Source organism: Colossoma macropomum, unplaced genomic scaffold (assembly GCF_904425465.1).
Source record: "Colossoma macropomum unplaced genomic scaffold, Colossoma_macropomum, whole genome shotgun sequence".
NCBI classification, from domain to species: domain Eukaryota; kingdom Metazoa; phylum Chordata; class Actinopteri; order Characiformes; family Serrasalmidae; genus Colossoma; species Colossoma macropomum.
Window position 1 is genome coordinate 17,797,559 of NW_023494789.1, and position 20,565 is coordinate 17,818,123.

The window sequence follows — 20,565 nt, forward strand, 5'->3', positions numbered from 1 at the left end:
ATAATATGAGCCTTACAAAGTATCTTTGGCATAAACAGGGTCTGGATCAATAGATATACTTGAAAACAAGGAAACAAAATGTAATGGGACTATTAAAGCATGCATAGACATGAAGTGACAATTACAGTCAATCACTGACACCAACATCAGGACAGTAACCAATGATCACAGCTATCCAATGTCATAATGATGAGGGATAATAGAGATGATGGAAGCATTCCTCAGTCTACAGATGACAGCTCACATGCTGCAGGTGAGGTGTGGCCAATAAGCAGAGAATCTGAGACAGCCTCATCGTTCACTGTCTGCAGCCTCACTTCAGCCAACTGATGGTAATTAACTGATGCTGAAACTGATTAATTGCACAAAAGCCTGTCCCATTAATTACAGCACATTTGTATGACACACTTGTGCATTAATCCATGTCTGAGGGTAGAGAGCATATCTGTGTGGGAGAGAGAAAGAGAGAGAGAGAGTAAGAGAGAGAGGTAGACTATATATGTGTGTGTGTGTGTGTGTGTGTGTGTGTGTGTGTGTGTGTGTCTGCTGGGACAGACGTGACGAAACTAGGCAGTTTCCTTTGTTCTCATCCATACAGGGAAAAACAGAGAGCAGAAACAATTACACAAGTTTACTCAGCTCACACACACACACCACACACACATACACACACACAGCACCGAGGCCAGACTAAATTTAGCAGTTACAGAAATCTCAGATCATCAGAGAAATGTTTCTCTCTCGGCCTGTCTCTCTTTGTGCTCTGTCTCTCTCTCTCTTTCTCTCCTCCTCTCTGTCTGTCTCTCACTTACCCTGCTTCTCTCTCTCTCTTTGTCTCAATCATTCTATGCCTCTCTATATATCTCTTTCTCTGCTGTGTGTCTCCTTCTGTCTTTCTTTCCATCTCAATCTCTTTCTCTTCATATATATCTCTCTCTCTCTCTCTGTTCTCTCTCTGTTCTCGCTCTCTCTCGCTGTCCCTTCTCTCCCTTGCTCTCTCTCACTCTCTTTTACTTGAATTTCAATCATTAATCATTTTGAACATTAGGGAATCGGGGAGAGAGGAGAATAAGTTAACATTTTGTTTTTGAGAAAACCTACTTGAGCAAGATTAATTGTTTTTTTAATACAAGCAATATTTTCTCCAGCATCTGCTGTTAATTAGCAGTGCAGCCAAAAGTTATGTGAATGCAAATGTAAAAGAATTCTCTCCACATGCAAGGTTAAGTGTAACAGACAGAGGTGCTAGCTGTGTGCAGATGATATTGCTATGACGTTTGGAAAAGTGGCCAGAAACATGTTTTCTAGTTTTAGTCCACTTTTAGTCGTGCCTTGTGCTCCTCTACCCACATCCCAAAAGAAATGCTGAATGCACTTAAACCATTACTCAGGGAAGACATTAATAATAGAGTTTTTGTTGTTGTAAGCAAATACAAGGGCTAAATGATTCATTGTTTTTATACTGAAATGAGCTGCTGTTTAAATAGTATCAAATGTTAGAGGCCAGGTACTGACATCACAAAATGGCCTGCCCACCAACTGTTACATGACTGAAAACATACAAAGTACAGTCAAACTTGTGTATATGTATTATCTGTACAATAATTATTAAAAATTACACAATTAAAACAGTAACATCGAACCCAATTTATACCTACAGATAAACAAAATGTTTTTTAATTCATTAACTAATGACTAAAGGGCTGAAAATCAAATTCATCATTGAGTCCGTTTCACGACATGGTATTAAGGGTACATTTATCCAATAGTATTCACGATGTAGAAGTTGTTCACCACCCCTGGGAGATTTAACCACTTTCTTTACGCCAATCTATGCCAGTGCACTGATATTATAACCGGCTAGTTTAAAATGAACTGCAATGGGACTGCATGCATCACTAGTCCTAATTTTACCACGATGTTCACTTACACAGGAACAAAGATTAGTTTTACCTACACACTTAAAAAAGATGGTTCTTTAAGGGTCCTTTAGTAAAGAAAATGGTTCTATGTAGAAATTTGAACACTCAAAGAACCCTTTGCATGATTAAAGGCTTCTTTGCATTGCAAAGAGTTCTTCAGACTGATGGAGAACGTGCTGTAGATGGTTCTGTATAGAACCTTTTTGAAAAGGGTTCTATAGAGCACCATAAAGGATTACTCTACTTTTGCGATGTCAAGCTTGTAACAACAGAAGAACTCATTTTTGGTGCTATATAGAACCCTCAGTGCTTTTTTTTAAGAGCGTACATATGCAAGCCCACAAGGACAATGAATGAAGTAAATAACATGAGAAGAACTGCATGTCAAAGTCTCAAGCCCCATAAAATTGATGTGTTGTTCTTCTTGGTAAAAAGAACAGCTTAATTTACAGAAAATAATAGCATGTAAATTGCTACTGATACACTGGTGAGAAAAATTCCATGTAGATTTTTCCCCAAATAGTTCAGCTCTAGCGTGGACAGAAATATAACATTTCTGTAGTAATAACCACAGACAATGTAAATTAACTCATTATCAATAGATTGTGTTGTAAATGTGTAATGAGTGTCTTTATGGTAAGCACTATGAACAGTACATGCACTCATTCAGTCAGTTCCATAATCAGTGGAATCTGGTTATGATTATCATGCACAGAACATAACTGTAGTACGTAACACAGTCCAGGCACATAAACTCAGTCATCTGAGTATTTTTTCATTAACAAGTTTTTTTTGTGAGTGCAAACAGAAACATAATGACTTTGTATTAAGCACCATGGACAGTGCACATGAACTCAGTCATCTGAGCACTTCCACGATTAACTGCACATTCTTTAATAAGATGGTTCTTTAAGGGTTCTTCAGTTTAAAAAAAGGTTCTATAATGAACCATGAACAGAACAAGATTGCAAGATTAAAGGGTTCTTTACATCATGAAAGCATTCTTCAGAATGTGTTGTAGATGGTTCTACCTTTTTGAAAAGGGTTCTATATAACACCCAAATGGCTTCTTCTATTATGATGTCAAGCTTGTAACAATATAAGAACCCTTTTGGGTGCTATATAGAACCCTTTTCAAAAAGGTTCTATATTGAACCATCTACAAAAACACACTCAAGTGTAATTTGTCTTCACACACAAAACTGTTATAAATAACCATCGAAAAAATTAAAAGGAATCACAGGTCAAATCCCACTGAACAATCTTTTGATACTACTATTACACAGAGCTGACATTCTAAACTTGTAGGTAAACTTGTTCTTGATGTTTTACAGCAGTTAATTCTGCAGTCCAGATATAATCAGCTGTGCCCAGATGCTGTGTGGCAAGGCCATAACTTTAGAATAAACTTTGTAGAGGTTAAATAGTACCTTCTGTTGGTGGCTGGGGGCATACAGCAAAAGGAAAGAAACAGCAAAAGCTACTAAACAGCTTCTGGAAATATGAAAAATAACAATCTAATCTCACCACAAGAATTCTAGCCTAAATATGCAGTTTTAATAGCAATTGCAGAAGTCCAAACAATTATTTCTACTGGTATGTCTTACATACTCATTCCAGATGTTTTTTCACTGTTCAGAATGGCATAAAAGCCTGTGAGCTCTTACTAAGTATCACATTTGTTTAGAAGTAATAGAACTCTCCTACAATAAGAACGTAAACTGATTATTATAACATATATGCAGACCTAACACTGCCCTTGATCCCCATGATAACATTTTTCAGTTAGGTTTAATGAAAGGTAATGGAAAGATACAATCTTGGCTAGTAGTAAGTGGACCACAGGTGCAATGTTAATTACAGGTATGCTGTGTCGCTAAGTTAGCTAAGTAAAAAGGCGGCTAGCCATCAGATAATAATTGCAGGATCCTGAAAATAAAGCTAAACATCTTGTCACTCTTGTATTTACTCTACGAGTTGAGAAAAGAAATATAGCCGTCCAGATCAGCTTGATTTAAAGCTATTTATCATACATGGTATAAGCTAACTATTAGCAATACCACAATAACAGATAATGATAATGTAACGTTAACTAATGTCAGCCTCAGATGTTAGCTTGGTATTCTGTATTGACAGACAAAAGTCTCTTGTGGTGTAGCTACTGCACATCAAACACAATACTACACACCATTTTGCATTAAAGATCTTTTTTTATACAGTAACATACCAAAAACCAAAAGGGCATATCATTATGAACAGAAACTCTCTAGCTTAGTTTTGTAATATAATATAATATAATAAAAATGAAATTGAAATGGTCATGTAGTCAACTTGAGAACCCAGTTAGTATGCTCTCTTGTCTTAAAAGTTTAGCTATATTTTAGCTGCATGTTCCAAATAGGGGTGGGCAAGATGGACAACTATGGACAATGTGGACAAAAAATGACATACATGAAGGCATCTTAAGAAAAAGGAATCACCACATTTTTTTAAAGTTTTTATAACATGAAACATACAATATTATTTATTCACATACTGCACAGAGCTACATTCAGTTAAGCAGGGCCAATTACACTCACTTGGACTACAGGCCAAAGTGATCTCAGTTATAAATGTAATTGTTTGATGTCTGGCATGGGATTCACTTTGATGCATTTTTGTTTCAACATGAAAGTCGTTCAAATAAAAGTAGTTCAGTAACACACCTCTGCCCTCTCTCCTCGACTGCTAACGACTCTCTCTCTCATTCAGCACCGTTACAAGCTGTTTGTCTTTCGTTCACTAACCCCTAACCCTCTGGGGGAAGCGAAAGGTGACAGCATGAGGCTGAATATGAACGAGAAGATGAAACTAAAGACATGCCGTCTTTCATTACATTCAAACCCCTGTGGCTTTTTAAGAAGACTGACTTGCGCTCATCTGTTCATGAGTCTTCAGTGAGTCTACACCGCTCTCTGTCTCAACTTTCAGGTCTAAGCCCATCTCTCTCTGACGTGAAAGCTTTTGAAATCTCAGGATGGCCATGAGCAAAATGTTTTGAAATTCTGGCCAACAATAAAATGAGAAAGAAGACTGGGTGGATGAAGTACAGCACAGGAGGAGGAAAAAACTGCTGATGTTACAAAATGTCTGCTTAAACCTCCTGTCTGCTTCAGTGAAGAAGAGCGTCCACATGCCATGTAGCGATCATCAATATTTCATAGTGCGCCAACAGAACGGCACCATCTGTTCCTGCGAGAGAACTTCCTCCACACAAAAACACTACCATTACACAGTATATATAACCAATACTTGCACTGAGGACATAAACAACAAAACTAAAAAGAAGTGTTGCATAATGTATCAAGAGTTTTCAATATTACAATGTGGCTGTGTTGAGCATGATAATTTGGGCAGGGGCAAGATCATTAGCATAACTGTTAATCTTCTCTTCAGAATGCTGAATAAAGCCATGTTTAAATTATTTACTTATTTATTTGATTCAACATTTGAAGATGCTTGTATTGCTAAAGAATTTGAAAGAGACGCTCATTAACCTGTAACAGCTAGTTTGAACATTTTTCTGTGTTTATTCAAAACCACGGGGTGTTCAGTTGATGACAATGGCTTTTCATTTTTTTGCCATCATCTTATTCAATGCCAAAATGCTTGTATTGTGACAAACCCACCAAGAAGCACAAACTGCACTACAGCACAGACGGTTGCTTTAAGACTGCAGGAAAAGTGTGGCTTCCTTTAAAATTTCATGTTAATGATGCATCTGTATTACTCATCTCTGATGATAATTAATTATAATAATAATAATGACAACAATACATTTTATTTAAGGACACCTTTCAAGAAACCCCAAATCACAAAACCCAAGGTCACCATGCAATATAAAAAGATCAAATAAGACAAAAAGTCATGATACTGAAATTCAATATATCTAGCAAATAAAAAGGGTAAAAAATGTACTTTATGTCACTGCTACTACTTTATGAAGCATACTGGAGCCAGGCTTCAACAATTTGTGTATCAATTCGTATGCATTTTGAGCTGTTATTATTTTCCATTCTTAACAATAAAATGGAAATATGATGTGCAAAATATATTTCTAGGGGGTTCATCATCTTCTTATACTGTGGTCTTTGCTAAAACTGTGGACGCTCATGGCCAAGATTTTCTGTTCACCCATTTTACTGGCAGAAATGTGGGACATTTTAACAATCATCTCCTGACAGTTAGAACTTCAATGTGGCATCATTCCACTATCAGTCTTTTACTATCAGAGTCATTTTTCCCATATTTTTCTCTGTTGACCTTGATTTGTGTCGATGAACTGAATTTCATAGAATTTCAACCTGTACCTTTTTAGATTTATGTGCATGATATTTCCATTATATTGTTAAGAATGGAAAATGAAAATGGCTGAGAATGCATTATTTAAATGAATGTTCCACATGAAAAATCTGATTAAAATGAAAATGAAATGGGACTAAAATGAAAAAAAGAAAAAAATGTTTTTTTTGTTTTTTCGATTTTTGATTTTCAATGCAAGTTAATTCAATACATGTTGTTTCAATAGAGCAAATATCAGTGTTTACTGGACAATGGGGTTTTACAACATCATTTTAGGTCCCACCTGGACTTCACTGAGAGTCAATGAAAGTGTTGTGAATGCTTTTTGCATACCAAATATATCTCAATATTATTATTATTATTATGATTAGACTGTATGTTTTTTACTAATGCAGCAGCTCAGCATCTGGACGTAAAGATTGGTGGAGCACAAAAGGGCAGGATCTTATAAGAAACTGCCAATACAGACACAGTAAAGTGCCTGACACTGTCTCAAACTAAAAATAGTCTGCTGTTTAATGCATGCTCAGTGCTGCAAGGGAGCCGTTCGAAGACAAACATTTGTGCTGCTGGCTAGATTTAAGCCATGGTTATTTTCTGGTCTTTTGCCATCACCACTTGGAAAATACTGAACTGTAAACATAGACTTCTGAGTTCTGTGATTTTCTCTTATTTGCTACGTAAACTGTTAACTGTAAAGCATTTGTTAGCTTTTGTGAGGTGTGTAATTTAGCAGCTCTGTCTGCTTGAAGTTGCAGGGCAGACTGTAAATGATAGGTAGGAAACTTAAGAATCTGCAAAAGAAAAAAAAGACAAAAAAGCAACGTTAGATGTGTCCAGAATGATGAAAAGGGCTGTAGATGATTCTATAATGACTGATAAATCTTTATAACATCAAGAATGCACTTAGGAATAATAAAGTAATATTCAGGAAGGCTTCAAGTGTTGATCAAATCTTGAGGCAGATAATCTGACACATAATAGATAAGTACATTCAATTGTTTATTTCATTATTTCATATATTCTTGCAATGTTGAGTAAAAAATCTAGATTATCTCTTGTGTTTTGATATTTAAATTCACATTTTATGTCATTACTAAATATAAAAAACCATTGACTAAATATGAGAAGTGATTTCACACTGTTAAGCAGTAGTAGTAGTAGTTTTTAAGTAGTCAATTTGCTTGCCATTAGATTGTCTCCACCTGTGCTTCTCCTTTGTCAGAAAGAATCAGCTGCCACTGTATTGCACAGAAGGACTTAACTGCTAAAATAGTCCATCTTTTTGTAGTCTGTGCCACAACAAAAGAATACAAACTCTTATGCACAAGCCAGGGTAAGCTTGGCATGTTACTCTCCTGCAGTGTGCATACTCAAGCAATGCAGGTCAGTTTGTTCACCACAGATATATGCAGAAACATGTATCTTTATAAAAACAGAGCTCTCATGTCAAATAGCAATAGACTCTGCAGTAAAACCCCTGACAACTTGCTCACCCCTGTCCAGATACGAGTACCATGGCAACAGTCTGAGCTGAGCTCACCTGTATACACAGACAGCCAGCTTGCTTAAACTCAGTCTTATCTATTAACTTCAACACTGAGGCTTATCTAACAGCCTGAGCCAAGCTAAGGTCACAACAGAACATTAATTGAGCGATCCCTTTCAGGAAAGTGCCGATACCAGCACTTTTTCCTCTGTACAGAAGATCAATTAGAAATGAGGAGAATTATAAACAAGAAGAAGAGGGAGCAGAAGAGAAAGTGTGTGCAATACTACTACTACTACTAATAATAATAATAAAATAATAATAATAACAACAGCACATGAAATGAAACTGCTTCACAGTAATAAAAAATGAACATAACAAGCGGAGTAAAAATGCATACTGTAAAATGGGATCAAGTGTTAAAAGAAGACAATAGTGAACAAAGAAATAAAGCAAAGGCACAAGTATATTTTAAAAATGACCCTTTACTGCATTAATTACTAAATACATACATTAAAAGATTTTTCCCACTGAAAATTGAATGATTTATATAAATTAATAGAAGTTATTTTTTGGAGAGTACTTTTTTGTGACCAATGTGCAACAATGGAGCTGTAATCTGCAGTGCATACAGTGGGAGAGAAATAATGACCAAATATGCATAAGTATTTTTAGAACATAGAAAGAATTATAACAAAGTTGTAAAATTGTCCTGTTCATTTACTATCAATAGAAAGTCCTTGTTGCCATACGGCAACACCCTGCAGGAAATGTTTAAAGAACTAAACCTAATTGAACCAATTACGAAATAAAGTGTAATAAAACAATATAAGAAACATAAACTAGCCAAACGAAGCCTAAAGCTTGCTTTTAAAAGAAGACACAGTGGTAACAGATGCAGTAAAAACAGTGCTCTGAAAAGGTGATGCAATGATTCAAATGTGTACATTATTTTTACATGTTTTTTAAATCAACACAATTTTGTCCTTTGGTTTACTTACTTTTGGTAATAGTCATGCTGGGGTGATGTATTTTATTCATGTGGAGTCACATGATGCATTACTTCTTCCCGTGTGGCAGACACAGTGGAAGTGCATGTGTGTTCCATTAAAAGGCCAGTTAACTGCTAGCAGAACGTTTCAGGTGTGAGTTAGACAGTGAATCATTGAATCGTTCAGGCTAAGGAGGGGCAGGGGGGTGATGGTGATTGGTTTAGGCACACAGGCAGAAAACAAGCAAGCACCTGTCACAAGGACAAAAAGAAAAAAGTGGCAGACTGACGGTTTACTCAGTGTTCCGGAGAAGAGGGGGTAACAAATCATTCCTGAAACACCCCAGTACCTTATATACACATACATTTATCTACTCCTGCACAAATACCAACATAGCCTATACACAATGTCCCAGATTCAATCTTAGGAAACATGAAGGCTCAGACAAATAAGAGCCGATGCTGAGCTCTCTTCTCTGACCAGCGGGCTCTGCGCTACGTTAGCAGTGCACTAACCAGCTTCATTATCATCCTATTACTCCCTTACAGCAGCCACCTACTCCTGTCACATTCCATCACAGTTGTCGTGGAAACCAATCCAGTGTTGCATTCATATTCAAGCACACTGAGTCCTTAGCTCTGCTTCGCCGTTCCGTTCTGATGAAACAATTCATTATAAAACAACCTCACTCTGATTGGCTAAGCTTAGTGTAAAGCTCATTGTCAGGTATAATGACCTGAAGTTACGTTGATTCATCGCAATTCATGTCAATTTGTCCAATTTTTGGGTGGTCCAGGCTTGCTTTATGCAATGACATGGCTCTGACTTCATTCTCTACATAACGAAAGCATAATGAAGGCTATGCCGCTCACTGAAGTTGGCGGCAGTTTCTCTTATTAATCAAACTGGCTAGACAGCATGCTGGCACACTGTACTAATGTCGACTTGCCAATAGCATCTCTTATGCACTGTGCTGTCATTATCATTGTCATTCCTGATTCATTTTTCCAAGACAATAAAGGTCCAAAAGTATCCAGACACCCCCTCTAATTAGTAATTTTAGCTGTTTTAGGGAACTCATTGCTGGTACAGACAGTGAACTATGCATTAGTGTTGGGGGTAATGTACTACAAAGTAATGTGTTACAGTAATGTGATTACTTTTCCTGTAACGTAAAGTAGTGTAATGCATTAAAGTTGAAATTCTTGTTATTACATCACAGTTACTGTATTAATAAAAACTGCGTTACTTGTACATTCTTAAGAGAACAAAATTAATTATGTGTGATGCATTTCAATCATAAATTACCTCTTTTTATATTATTAATGCCTGTCCTTGTATGACATTTGTGTGCATGTGTGCTGTCTGCATCAGCTGACCGCGTGACAAACAATGCTTTGAGGCATCTAATCACAATAACAGGAAACTGATAAAGACCCCCAGGTTTAAAAAAAAGACAGAGACGCAGCCTCACCTAAACAGACCAAACTCGATTCTTATTCAGAAACAGCTGTGTAAGATTTAGATGTTATCTATTAAGATTTTATTTCATTTTTATGTAATGACCTCAACACTTCTGTGCACCTGCAGCTTGTATAATCTCCACAGAAAAGCACTGCCAATAATGGGATGCTCTGGAGCAGCCACAAAAAAGCCTAAGGTCACCATGCTCAATGCCAAGCGTCGGCTAGAGGGGTATAAAGCCCCAAGGCATTGTGCTGTGGAGCGACAGAGCACCATCTGACACTACTGGGATGTGAGTTGGAGTGGCGTTTGTGATCCAGAACTAATCGTACAACTTCAGTAGCTGCCCTCACTAATGCTCTTGTGGCTGAATGCAATCAAATCCTCACTGCAATGTTCCAACATCTGGAGCCTTCCCAGAAGAGCAGAGGCTGTTACTGTAACAAAGGTGGACAAAATCCCTATTAATAGCCTTTATTTCAGGAGAAATGTTGGATGAGCAGGTGTCTACAGACATATGAACATATAGTATACACTGTAGGTTGCAATCATTCACAAAATACATAATTCAGTTCAACACGATATGCTGGTGAGCCTAAAATGTGCCTTGTGTTAATATATTAATGTTTATATGTATATATAAATTAAATTATATGTTATTAATGTTAATCTACTAACATTTTCAGTTTATTAGAATATTCAACATTATAAATATACAATATCTGAGACTTTAGAATGGCACCTTGGGGTTTTCCTGATGCTATACAGTGAACAGATCTAACTCGCAAGTCACAAGCTAACAAGCTAACCATGATACAATGATACAATACAATTAGAGATGGCATATCAGTGTCAATGGGTACAGTCTCGGGCCAACACCAACAGAAAATGCTGGATCGGATCTCAAATACATAAAAAAAAAAAGAATCTGATCCAATCCTGTAATGATCTGCAGAAATCTAAATCCTCTCTAAATCCAGTACAATATGATACTTAACAAAAAAACAAAATGTCGTACTGTTGCACTCCAATCACACTTGACAAGCACAATCTAATTGCTACACAAATACTACTTTTCAACTCTTATCTTTACTAATTATTAAGCTGTATTGCATTGTCATTATATGTTGCAATATATGGATGTAAACTGTGCTGAACATGGGATATTTCAAACACTAAGAAAATTTCCTAATACTTGTTAATATATTTTGCAAATAAACCTCTGGTTCTGCAATCACTAAACATAGTGAGTTTATAATGCTTGACTAAATACTAAATAAATGTAACTTTCAATGTAAAGCCTCCAGAATAACAAAATGTTCCAGAACTCTGACACCATGCATAAAAACTCTCTGAGTGGAAAAACTGCTGATGCTGTGCTGCTGGTATCATAGCATGGGACAGAGTAGCTTTTTTTAAAGGCTGATGGAATATTAGGAGACAGCTGTGCTCTCATCAGCTGAAACAGACCGCACTGCACAAACAGACTGCAACTGCTGAGATCACCGTGGAGCTCAAAGTCAAAAATCAAGGCTGACTGATCCCATAAACCAAACCGTCTGCCTTTCCAAATCAAGCAAGACCAAGAACTACTGGGCTGTACAAGCATGGAGTGCTACAGCCAGTGCACAGAAAAGAGGAGTATGAAAGGAGAGCAGATATTAGCTCTTTCATGCAGTCCTCTTGGGGACAGAATAAACTCGTTTAACTCACAGCATATAGCACTGAGGAGCTGGGGAGGGAGGACAATGCTGCAGTCATCACAGTAACCACAAGTAAATGCTGTCAAAATTGACAGTACTAGTAACTAAGCAATCTACTGATTATTTTAATTCATTAAGTATTCAGAGTTTTTAAAGCCTAAACAACAAAAATGAACATATGAAATACAAAAACATGCATAAAACATGCTGTTCGTCCAAAAGTTCCTTCTGAAATCAGGTGTTTGTCCTGCTTTGCTGCAGTAACAACCTCCACGTATTCTGGCAAGGCTTTACACTAGATGTTGAAACATTGCTGTGAGAATTTGAATGCATTCAGCTACAAGAGCATTAGTGAGGTCAGCTACTGATGTTAGAAGATTAGCTCTGGTCACAAACGCAACTCTAATTCATTCCAAACATGTTGGTTCCACTGCTCTACAGCCCAATGCTGGGATTTATAGCCCTCTAGCTGACATTAGGCATGGTGATCTTATGCTCATGTGCTGCTGCTTCAGAGCATGACTGTATTGGCTGTGCTTTTCTATGGATATTATACAAGCTGAAAGTGCACAGCTGAACACTATCAGCAATGAGTGTACCTTAAAATAACTGAAATCACTAATAGTAGTGTGTCTGAATAATTTTGGAAGTATAGAGAAGATTAAATAGGAAGCCTTTAAAAACTCTTAAATAAATATAAAACCACTGTGTCAAAAAATGCACATTTGGGGCGTCAATTAGCATCAGTTTCTTACTCCACTGAGGCCAGCAGGAGAATAAAAATATGCAGTATAATCATATAAGTTGCCAATTAGTCCCTGTCGCTTCATGGAGAAGACACATTTTACTTTTTTTTAAATTAGGTAATCTAGATTAATTGATGGTGACAGCCCTAGCTGATTCATGTTTCACATTAGCATAGTGGTATTAATCTTATATTGTTTTTACCATCTATTGCTCTACGATGCAATGTTAATTTTCTCTAATCAATAAAACTTAGCTAGATTTGACGTGGTCATGCACACACTCACACCTGATCACTACTGTAAATCTCTTAGGGAAATGTGAGCAGACACAGAGCTGACTCAATTTCCCTTGATCTTTCCTAATTTTTGGAATGCTGGTAATGAATTCAGGCCCATAGCTCATTAAGCAGTGAGTAAGAGAAAGAGCTCAGCGCTAGAGGCATCTGCACATGGTTAATAGTGAGGTACAGATGCTCCAGAAAGGTGGAACGTTGATTATAGCTGATAGCTATCAGGGTAACTCCCTCGAGACCTAGCCTTTTTACCTCTGCTTTTTAGTTTGATGTAATATGTAGAGTTCATTTACCATACTGTAGCATGGCATGTGCTACCCTGGGCTCAAGGAGGACGCTGGAGGCAGGGTTCAGTACTGCAGCAGCCATATTTTATTTCCTCAAACTCAAACGAAGCAAAGCTATGCTAAGCTGGCCACTTTTCAGTGGCTTTCAACTAACTAGACTTTTCAGTCTTTTTACTCTTTTTAATCTTTTCAGCTCTTCCTCAGTCTTTTGTTGTTTCTGCTTCTGCTGCTGCTTGTCCCTCTCTCTCTCGCTCTGTTCCCTCTCAGCTCTTTTAAAAGGCGCTCACACTACCAGCCAGATCAGCATCAACTGGCTCTCATTAAGGGCAGCGTGAGCACCTGAGCCGAGAGGGAACGAGAGCTCGCCACTCCGCCTCCCCGTCACCGCCCCCAGCTTGCAGCTCGGCCGCATGGGTCGAACATGAGGTGAGTGAAGCGGCCTCACTGCGTACCAGGGGGCGGGGCTCGGGTGGTGGACCTCGGGACTCGCTCGTGCCTCTTGTGTCCGGCACCGTTGTTCTCCTCCTCCCGCGGTTACTCGCGTGACTGGCGTCCCTCAGTGGAGCACGGGCTTTGCGCTCCGGCTCCTCCACACGCTGAGTGTTCGGGCCCCGACGATGACGGCCGCGAGAGCATGCCACACATACCATTCACTGCCCACTGTGTGCAGCATATACACTATTTGGACAAAAGTATGTGGACACCCCTTTTAATAACTTAGTTTAGGTGTTTCAGCTTCAGCCGTTCTACTACCTGTGTTCATCTTTAGAGGTTGATTGGCTATGTGCTTCATTTTATACACTTGTTAGCAAAGAATGTAGCTGAAACACCTGAAATAAGTTATTAGAAGGGGTGTCCACATACTTTTGTCCTCTCTAGATTAATACTGGCAGTAGAATTGGCTGCACTAAACAGCTCAGTGACTTTAAATGGGGCAGGATGTGTATAGGATGTGCCCTGCTAAATCTGCCCAGTCAACTGTAAGTTCTATTACTGTGACATGGAAGTGGCTAGAAGCAACAACAGCTCAGCAACAAAGCAGTAGACCACACAAACTCGTAAAGCACGACTGCCTATCCTCTGCTGCATTACGTATTATAAAGTTTTAAACTGCCTCTGGAAAAAACATCAGTACAATAACTGTGCCTCAGGAGCTTCATGTAATGGTTTTGCCATGGCCAAGCAACTGCACAGAAGTCTCAAGATCACTATGTGCAATGCCAAGCATTGGATGGAGTTGTGTAAAGCATGCTGCCACTGGACTGTAGCAGTGGAAACATGTTTGCTGGGTGAACCAGCCTTCACTAACTGTGATGTATGACTCTGGGTTTGGTGGATGCCAGGAGACCTACCATAATGCACAGTGCTAACAGTGAAGGTTAGACGAGGCGGGATAATGGCCTGGGGCTTTTTTTCAGGGTTTGGTCTAGGCCCCTTAGTTCTAATGAAGGGTCATGATAATGCTACAACATACAAAGACGTTGTAGACATTTTAAATTATATGCTTCCAGCTTTGTGGCAATAGTTTGGGAAGGTCCTTTCCTGTTCCAGTGTGATTTTCAGATGTTAAGAAAACCAACACATTTCCATGTATACATTAGCCTATACAGCCTACAGCATCTCCATCCATTCACTTTTAAGCCAAGAGGGAATGGAGTGTTGCACCTTGGATTGCTTTTTGAGTGAGGTACAATACGGGGTAGCAAATCAAAAGACAGTTCATTCACATCTTAGGGGCACAGTAACGAACACAGCTTGTTTAATTCTATGGGATAAACAGAGGTTGGAAAACGGTCATATAAAAATGAATTGTTACTGTTTTTGGCACATAAACTCAAACAAACATCATACCTAACCTCAGGGAGGAAATAAAATACAAGACAAATGTAGGATATGGGCTCTGTAAGCTAAACAGCAAAAGCCAGGCTTTTGATTTAGCCAGAGACAGTAGATCAGTCAGTAACGCCTGTTATATTAATTTGGTACAGATTAACTATACAGCCTACGTAGTTTGAGATTTTATGAGCAATTCCACTTCAGACACAGCCCTCCACCTTCAACAAATGTCATGTTAATGTTGCAAATAAACTGACAGGCCCCTTCTCCATCAATTTTTAAGATTCATGATTCAAGAGTTTACAAACACCATTAACCCTACACCCTTATACTGTTGTCCCTATAGTGGCTATTCCACTGGTGGAATATAATTGACTTTGATATTTTTATTAATAGAATCAACATTAACATTTTCCCATGTAACTCTGTTATCAGATTAACAGGGATACTGCTGGCTCTGTTTGTGAAATGTTGTGACTTTGTGTTGAGCTGCTAGTGAGCAATGAGGGACGAAATGAGAGAAGTGAGAACCTCCTGCTGTGAAAATAATTTACTTCTCTGCAAAAACGACTGTGCCAAGCTAAAACTGCAGTTTTTGTCATATAAACAAAATTGAGCCTTAATTATAAATAGCATTTAAACACAGTAAAAACATTTTTATACATGCTCACTTACTTGCTTGCCTATGAAGACAAAAATATATTCTCCCAGTTTTGTAAATCATACACATTTCCATCATACAAATGCCATCTCTCCATCTCTCTATCTACACTATATCAATGTTACTGAAAAAAAAGGCAAAGTTCAACTGAGAGACTTCCAAAACAGGTGGAAACTGCCTATTCTGCCTACATAGAAAGAGACAAATGTAATTGTGTAACACAAAACATGGCTCTAGCACACGTGAACAGTTGACCAGTAGCACTAGAGAAGCATTGCTGTGTAAAAATAAAAGGACAACCTGTTACAAAACACTACACTGCTAAACACATTAACTTCCAGTCCACAAGTTAAGGGGAGATAATGACAGATTTTGTTGAAACAGCTCTTCAGCTGCAGTATGGTCTTCTCCTTTGGCTGTGGGTTTCTCTCTATCTATGCTGCCCTAGATCCACACACCATGGAGCTGCATCCAAGTGTTCTCTTAATCTGCTCACTGACAATGAACACCCCAGAAGCCTGCAGTGTGCAGAACTGTGGAACGGACTAACCTCTTATCAGCCAGATCTGTTTTATTGCCCACAAGCATAATGATGACATCACTCCCTCGCTCCGTTCTGACGTCATCAATCCATTTAGAGGTTTGCTGGAATGAATTCACATCTAAGAGAGAGAGAGAGAAAGAGAAAGAGGTTCACCAATAGATGCCTGCTTAAAGTAAATGCACAATGTTACTTTGCATGATTTCTAATTTAATTTCCAGATATGAATGATGAGTTCCAGTAATGCTTCCTATGATAACTGGAAGGAGTACGCAGGGAGGTTGAAATGCAAATAAAGTTTATTGGTGGTTAGATGTTCATTAGGTTACCCAAAATTTCATCTCTACTGAAAGAAGAAAAAATTGCAATGAGAGCAAACATAGTATATCATCTTCTGTCTAATAAACACCAAAGAAAACTATTTTAAATCCATCAATGATTAATTAAGAAATATCTTTAAAAAACCAATGAAAACACAAATCTGACATGAGGAGCTAATTACACAATAAACAATAAAAATGCTTTTTTTGTTTGTTTTTACATTTGAGCCTGACAATTTTATTATGGCCAAAAAGCAAGAAGCTTATATTTTACTGAATATGACTATATTCAGTTCAAACATTTAAAAATTGACACAGTTGAATCGGTGACCTTCAGCATCTCCACACCCCTAACTTTAAAGCATTTTTGATGCAGTGACTACAAGTGCTGGAGACATATCTGAGTAACTCTGTACTATGTGAGATCAAAGCTTGGATCTCATCAGAAACAGACATTAACGGCCTTGGTACCGCCTCAAGGTCAAACTGACACTATTTGAGGGTGTTCTGCTAATAAAATTACACTTTACTATTCATCTCCCCAAGGCAGCCGTATCAACCATGCCATGTTCAGCTGTGAAAAGAAAACATAGCATGCATGCTCTGGCCTCTGACGGTCATGGTGGGATTTAAAGCTAATAAAGCTGTCATCTTTTTGTTGGGCTAAATAAAAGGAAGAAGCACATTGAGTCTCTGGGGCTGATATTATACAGTCATGCAGTTTATGTTTAAACAAGGACAGAGTTACAACAGTGTTCTATATCATAGCCTGACACTGCCAACATGGAACTTTGGGTGGGGTTTAGGGGTGGGGGGTTTGTTGGGGTACGTGCTTTTGATCTACCCAGATACAAGCAGATCAGATTTTTAAAAAACAGTAATTATCTGCTATAACCCATATGAATCCAGTATCATTGTGCAGCCCTACAGAATTTGGCTAATCAGTACTTTGTCAAGTCAAATCAGGTGTGCTGCTGGTGGAACTGAACAAGTCCATTCAATGATTGAATTCTCACCACTGAGAATTCTCTCCAGCTCCCAAGATATTATTACACCAAAAATGTTACTTTTTACTTTTTAATGATTATTTGTATTATTCTAATGCTATACAATGGTTTTACTTTTGCACAGTATTGCTTGAGAATACTGTGTGTGTGTGTGTGTGTGTGTGTGTGTGTATACAGTCATATGGAAAAGTTTGAACACTCACAGTTAAAAAACATATTTCTGTTTTTTTTTAGGTGAAAATAAGTAATGCATCCTCTACTTCTGCACCTGCATAATTACTGTTTATTTGCTGAATTTTAAAAAATTGGAAAAAAATAAAAATAATAAAATGTGTCCTTTTGTATTTTCACTTACAAAAAAAAGAGAACACTTTAAATGCAGCTGTATATAACTGCATATAAAACACTCACTTGTGATATCATACACCACCACGGCAACAGTGGAGTCTCGTATGTAGCTTGGGATGAGGCTCCTGAAGCGCTCCTGTCCTGCTGTGTCCCACAACTGCAACCGCACCTGCAGTTCACACAGCAGGGAGAAAACACAGTCAGGCATCATTTAGCTTTAAACACACAAACACACACACACACACACACACACACACACACACACACACACACACTGTGACTTGTAAAATTCTGCCCCAAATTGTATTTTTTTCAGACAGTACAAAGATTGTTTTGGTGCTACCTTTGTTTTGTTTGTATTATATGTAAAGCTGCCTTTACAAATTCAAGCATTTGCTACTCCATCCAAAATCATAACATTTTCCATTCCACTGCAGCCCCCCAACAACAGTAAGAGCAAAAAAAAAAAAAGAGATTAAAAAATCCCAAACCGTTCGCTTTTTGTCACTTTTTTCTTTTTTATGAAAGAAACTGAACTGATGACTGAAGAGTGCAGTACTGTAGTGTAGCATTTGATAGACTCTTACAGCACTCCATCATGGGAAAGAGAAGATTTGACAAGAGCCTTACTGTTCTGTCCTCCAGATACATGGTTTTTGACAGGAAGTCTATTCCAATCGTCGCCTGAAAGGGAAGAAGAAAATAACATTACAGTCATAAGGAAGACTGATCATATCACTCAACCTGGTTAAAGATAAAGATTATGGGGAGATTTATGAAGCCAAACCCTGAAGTGACTTTTCTGTGGGTGGTACACGTTAAGTAGCTGTTGATAATGTCATTAGAGTCTGTAAGAGCTGTTAAGAATTGAAAGTGACAGCCACAACCCTAGGCTATAATTCTGATGAGGGGAATATTCACATTATTTTCCACCCTATAATCAGCCTCCTTTTATGGCACTTTAGGAATGATTTGCAGTTTACTGATGCTGAACATACCTGGACTATAAATACAGCCACATCTGGAGTAAAGATCATGAAACAAAAATCCTTTATTTATTATCTGATAGTTTTTTATGCAAGAAAAAACAATGAAAAACAATGCATCAATCATAAGGGTTACAAAAACAGGAATTAGGAATGCAATCCTCTTTCCAACACGGCGTTTAAACTGGCTGCTCAAGTATCTGATTGATCTGTATTGATCTGACTGCTGCTGATTTATTGGGGTGGAAAAGTACAGAGAAACTGTACTTAAACAAAAGTACTATGTCAAAATCTTGCACAGTTAAAAGTGCAAACATGGAGCCATAAAATATACTTGAGTAAATGTCAAAAAGTACTGGCATTCAAATATACTTAAATATATAAAAATAAAAAGTGAATGTTTTTACAGATACACTAAAGGGCCTGTACCATGGAAAACCAAATTTCCCCTCACTTCTTTGAAAAAAGGGAGTTTGAAGTAATATGTAAACATCGTTAAAGTTTCAAAACATACTATTCACTAACCAGTCCATATGGTCCATGTATGAAAACCAAGCTGCAAAACCAGCCTGTTTCAAATTCACTGTTTTTGGGATTTCACAACTAATTTATATTCATCCACCTATTCAATCTACAGCAGTTTAGCCCTCCCTATTCATTGTGAAGTGGATTGTTAAGTAGTGTTTCAGTTCAGACCGATTTTTGAATGAGGCACATTCAATCAGAGCAAAGCTCATTCATCTTATATCAGTCGTAAAAGCACAGTAACAAAAGGGCCAGTTTAACTCTAAGGGATACAGACAGGTTGGAAAATGGTAATGTAAATATTAATTGCTTTTGGTGCATAAAACCACACAACTGTTCTAACTGGACCATACAAACTGACTTGCAAAAGAAAAAGAGAACAATCTCCTGGCCTCTGAGATTTGTAATGAGTACTTCTAAGGTCTAAATGTAATTAAAAGTACAAGTGTTCAATGTCAATAGTACAAATCTTCCAAAATCATACTTAAGTGTAGTAATGTAGTACAGTTTCCACCCTCCCATTAACCTTTGTCATGTCATCATATACAATCCTATACATCCTGTGGGCAGCATCCTGTGACCACTGATGAAGGACTAGAGGATGACCAATACAAACTGTGCAGCAGCAGACGAGCTATCATATCTAACTTTACATCTACAAGGTGGACTGACAAGGTAGGAGTGTCTAATAGAGTGGACAGTGAGTGGACAACTCACTAAAAACTCCAGCAGCACTGCTGTGTCTGATCCACTCAGACCAGCGCAACACACACTAACACACCACCACCACATCCGTGTTACTGCAGTGCTGAGAATGATCCACCACCCAAATAGTACCTGCTCTGAGAGGGTCGATGGGGGTCCTGACCACTGAAGAACAGGGTAAAAGTATGCAGAGAAACAGATGGACTACAGTCTGTAATTGTAGAACTACAAAGTGCACCTATATAGTAAGTGGAGCTGATAAAATGGACAATGAGCATAGAAACAAGGAGGTGGTCATAATGTTATGCCTGATCGGTGTATGTAAGGCATTACAGTTACATTTCGTTTATATTCAAATAGACAGTTTTGAGTCTGCACTTCTGAGACATTTTCTTTTGT

At 38.0% G+C, this 20,565-nt stretch overlaps 1 protein-coding gene across 1 annotated transcript in view; it reads right to left on the minus strand.

Moving 5' to 3' along the window:
• rab6ba (RAB6B, member RAS oncogene family a) overlaps positions 1-20,565 on the minus strand; it is a 123,176-nt gene that overhangs the window by 31,543 nt on the left and 71,068 nt on the right. Inside the window, exons 3-5 of the mRNA XM_036570387.1 lie at positions 18,581-18,634; positions 18,014-18,119; positions 16,285-16,396 (exon numbers count right to left, since the gene is read on the minus strand). Coding sequence (XP_036426280.1) covers positions 16,285-16,396; positions 18,014-18,119; positions 18,581-18,634 — 272 coding nt within the window. The remainder of the gene's footprint in view (positions 1-16,284; positions 16,397-18,013; positions 18,120-18,580; positions 18,635-20,565) is intronic.